The sequence below is a fragment of the Calidris pugnax genome, unplaced genomic scaffold, assembly GCF_001431845.1.
Source record: "Calidris pugnax isolate Ruff unplaced genomic scaffold, ASM143184v1 scaffold20, whole genome shotgun sequence".
Lineage (NCBI taxonomy): Eukaryota > Metazoa > Chordata > Aves > Charadriiformes > Scolopacidae > Calidris > Calidris pugnax.
The window spans coordinates 23,625,363-23,629,484 of record NW_015094510.1 but is presented as its reverse complement, the minus strand read 5'-3'; the positions used below and the strand labels follow the sequence as shown (position 1 = coordinate 23,629,484).

General features: G+C 59.7%; 1 protein-coding gene across 1 annotated transcript in view; it reads right to left on the bottom strand.

Annotated features, from left to right (window-relative positions):
* Positions 1-1,445: 1,445 nt before the first annotated feature.
* CDX2 (caudal type homeobox 2) overlaps positions 1,446-4,122 on the bottom strand; it is a 3,782-nt gene continuing 1,105 nt past the window's right edge. Inside the window, exons 2-3 of the mRNA XM_014965835.1 lie at positions 2,398-2,543; positions 1,446-1,635 (exon numbers count right to left, since the gene is read on the bottom strand). Of these exons, the coding sequence (XP_014821321.1) occupies positions 1,468-1,635; positions 2,398-2,543 (314 nt within the window). The 3' untranslated portion in view covers positions 1,446-1,467. The remainder of the gene's footprint in view (positions 1,636-2,397; positions 2,544-4,122) is intronic.

The following is a 4,122-nucleotide window of genomic DNA, read 5'->3' as shown; positions in this document are numbered from 1 at the left end:
GAGGCTTTGGGGCTGGTGCCCAACATTTCCCCAAGATCTCCCATGTAGAGAGAGCTACAATGTCCATGGCCCCAGGACCTGGCAAACCAATCCTCCCCGTGCAGTCCTGGAGATTCTGCTGGCATTTGGCCTCGATTTCAGCAGAAAGAAGAGAACAGGGTCAGCAAGGTGAAAAACAAACTGCCCCAAAGAAGGCAAACGGAGTATCTTAAATAAATTTGATGAGAAAAATGGAAAAACATGGGGCCAAATGCTGGAGAAGTCAGAAACCCGCATAACGTGTTTGGGGCTGGACGGTGCTGCCACCCCTGCCAGGGTCCAGGCCCACATGAGCTGGTCCCACACCCGGCCCCGGCCATGGGCTGCAGTGCAGCTGCCCCAGCCCAGCTTCATGGCTCACTTCTCAGTGGGGTTTCTCCCAGCCATAAGGAAGAAGAACACATGGCAAACAGACAGACTTTCCTTGTTTTCCTCTCCAGCCAGGTGAGTCATTTGGCATCTCTGTCCTGGTCCCCACCATCTAGCCAGCATGTGGAAATGGGCCACAGCCTGGCCAGGGTGGATTCTGGTGGAGCACGGTGTTCATCTGAGGATTTCTTCTCCTGGTAGGGCTGCAATGAAGCCTATGTAAAGCTGGTAAAACCAAGGAGGCTTTGGAAAACTAACTGGAAAAAAACTCCAAAGAAGCCCAAATTTATAAGGAGGTGAGAAACAGCACATAATTTCAATGATGGGACGTTCCAAAATGGCACCAGACACTTTGCAGTCGTACTGTGCAGGCACAAGCAAGGCTCCTCACTCCAGCACGACGGGACACCTTTTTCAGAGGAGACTTCGTTCTTCCAATTTCTCTGCACTGCGGCTAATAAATCTGGCCGGGTGACTATCAGCACGGGATTTATGGGCTCTTTTACAAGTGTCTAACATTAAGCAATTCACTTCTGAACGTTTAAACAGCGCCTTATCTTGTCTGCTCTGGCCCTTAGGGCAGGATGAACATTTTGCATATTTGCGGTGACAAGAAAAAAAAATAAAATATAAAATTAAAAAAAAAAGAAATGTGCTTTAATTATTTTTTTTTCCTGTTAAAATTCATCGTTAGCCCAACAACATTTCTAAGGTCTTTTGGACCGATCCCTGAGATTCACCGGGGGTGGACTGGCAGGCAATACCCGCCCCCCCCCAATTTTTATCTAACAAATTCCAGGGTAAAAAAACAAAACCCACCCAAACATAATAATAATAATATTAATAAAGAGATGGCCACGCTTCCCCCGGACGACGAGACACATACACTGTACATCTGTACACACGGCCGGCCCCGCGGGGCGGTGTAGTGCATACGCGGGGGTTGGGGGGGGAGACCATCCCACCGTGCCCCCCCGACGGTCCCGGCTCGGCCCGGCCCGGCCCCCGCCGCGGCCACCCCCTCCAGCAGTCCCTGCGCCGTGATCCCCCCGGCCGCTGTCACTGGGGGGCGGCGGGACCCAGCCCGGCGGCGGCCGCCCCCGCCGCGGGAGCCTGCAGCGGGGCTCCGGGGCTGAGCTGCTCCGCGCCGCCCGGCTGCGCCTGCTGCAGCTTCTTCTTGTTGATCTTCCTCTCCTTCGCCCGCCTGTTCTGGAACCAGATTTTCACCTGCCGGGGGAGAAAGAGGGGAGTGAGGGGGGTGGTTCCCCGCCGCCGTCCCCCTCCGGGAGGGGCCGCAACGGGACCGCATCCCGGCCCCGCGCATCCCCGCCAACACCGCGCATCCCGGCCCCGGGCATCCCCACCAACACCGCGCCTCCCAGCCCCGCGCATTCTTGCCAACCCCGCGCATCCCTGCCAACCCGCGCATCTCTGCCAACCCCGCGCATCCCTGCCCCGCTCATTCTTGCCAACCCCGCGCATCCCTGCCAACCCCGCGCATCCCGGCCCCGGGCATCCCCACCAACACCGCGCATCCCAGCCCCGCGCATTCTTGCCAACCCCGCGCATCCCTGCCAACCCGCGCATCCCAGCCCCGCGCATCCCTGCCAACCCTGCGCATCCCAGCTCCGCGCATTCTTGCCAACCCCGCGCATCCCTGCCAACCCGCGCATCCCAGCCCCGCGCATCCCTGCCAACCCTGCGCATCCCAGCTCCGCGCATTCTTGCCAACCCCGCGCATCCCTGCCAACCCGCGCATCCCAGCCCCGCGCATCCCTGCCAACCCTGCGCATCCCAGCTCCGCGCATTCTTGCCAACCCCGCGCATCCCTGCCAACCCCGTGCATCCCAGCCCCGCTCATCCCTGCCTGCCCCCCGCATCCCGGCTCTGTGCATCCCTGCCCCGCGCATCCCGGTTCTGTGCATCCCTGCCCCACGCATCCCGGTAACACGCATGGCGGGCGTGGGAAGCGCCACTCGTGGGACAGACCTGCCTCTCCGACAGCCCCAGGTTGGAGGCCAGCTCCGCTTTCCTCCTGATGGTGATGTAGCGGCTGTAGTGAAACTCCTTCTCCAGCTCCAGCCGCTGGTGGTCGGTGTACACCACCCGGTACTTGTCTTTCGTCCTGGTTTTAACTGCGGAGAACAAAGCCGGGGTTGGGAAAGCCGAAGCCAAAGGGCGGAGGGCGGCTCTCCTCCCCACGGGCGCAGGGCGAGCAGGATCAGGCCTCCCCGGCTTCCTGCTCGCCTCTCCCTGCCCGGGGCTTTACCGAGCGCAGGGAACAGGGGGGAGAGGAGCAGTGTCACTCGGGGACCCGGTGCAGAACCCCCAGGCACGGCGGCGGGAAGGGACAAGCCGAGCGTGGGCTCTCGGCCCCGGTTGCCAGCCCCCCCGGCCCACGCGTGGTGCTTCGGACACCTCCATTGTGCACTTGCCGTCGGCTTTCGGTTTTGTTTTGCCTTCCTCACCGAGAAGAAACTTTTTACAAAGAGAAGGGAAAAGGGAAAAGAAAGAAAAGCCCTGTTCGGGACACGGCGGGTTCGTTTCCAAAGGAGAAGCACCAGCCCAATCGGGGAGAACCGGGAGCGGCCGTCGAAGGCCCCTCGGGGCCCGGCTCCTCCGGCTTCTCCCCCGGCCGCTGGCGTGGGGGCAGCGCCTACGGCGACTTCCCGGTGACCCCGGGAGCCCGACGTTCAACTTTAGCTCTCAAAAAAAAGAAAACCCGAAAAACCAACCCCAACAAAATCCGAAGGGGAATGCCAGCGAGCGGCCGGCGAGTGCGCGTCGCCGCAGCCGCCGACCTCCTTTCTCCCGGGGGTTTCTTGTTTAACTGGTTGTGTCCCCGACCCTCCCGTTCCCCGGGGAGCCGAGGCGGGGAGTCTCTGCCCCCAAGGTGCGTAATGGCTGGCAGGCTGACTTTGTTCAGGTAAACTCTCCGCAAACCACAACAAAAGCACCCTCTAAAGATACAAGCCTGATCAGAGAAAACTCCCCAGAGCCAGTGAATAGGGAACACAGTCCCAAACAATGCAGGACAAGGAGATCTTATCAAAGAAAAAACCCTTCTCAAAGCCTTAATGACAGCCACATTCTGTTTGAATTACCACTACTGAACAAATGGCGGCAGGCGCTTTCATCCCCCCAGCCCTGCACATTAACATAAACACTGGCTCCAAAGGCAGAATTTGAATGGAGACAAGGGACCGGCCACCACCGCACAAGCCCAAACTGTGGGAACACCACGGGCTGCTGTGGGAAGCGCGACCGGGCCTGGGAGAGCTCCACCGCCATCGCCACCCGGGGCGTAGCCGGTGCCAGCGGCCGGTACCGGGGCTTCCCCCGAGGGGCGGCGGGCGCGGGTGTGCCCGGGACCCCCAGCCCACGCCGCCCGGGGATCCCCACCGGCCCTGCCGTCCGTCGCGCAAGGCAACCGAATGAGAGAGGAATGCCACAAGTCCTTATTTACTGCGAAATTCGCCACCCTGTTTGGCTTTTTTTTCGGCCTCTATATATAAATCTATATTTTTTAAAGAAAAGACCAAAAATAAAAAGAACAAAGGAAAAAAGAGGAGGCAGCGCTCGTGGAAAGAGTATATCAAAGCGGGGGAACACGCACCTCCCCTGGCAGATGCGGGGAGCGGGGGGGAAGGAATAAAATAGGTCTGCGGGGGTATTAACATCACAAGGGAGCGCGGCGCCGGCCACGGCCTGACC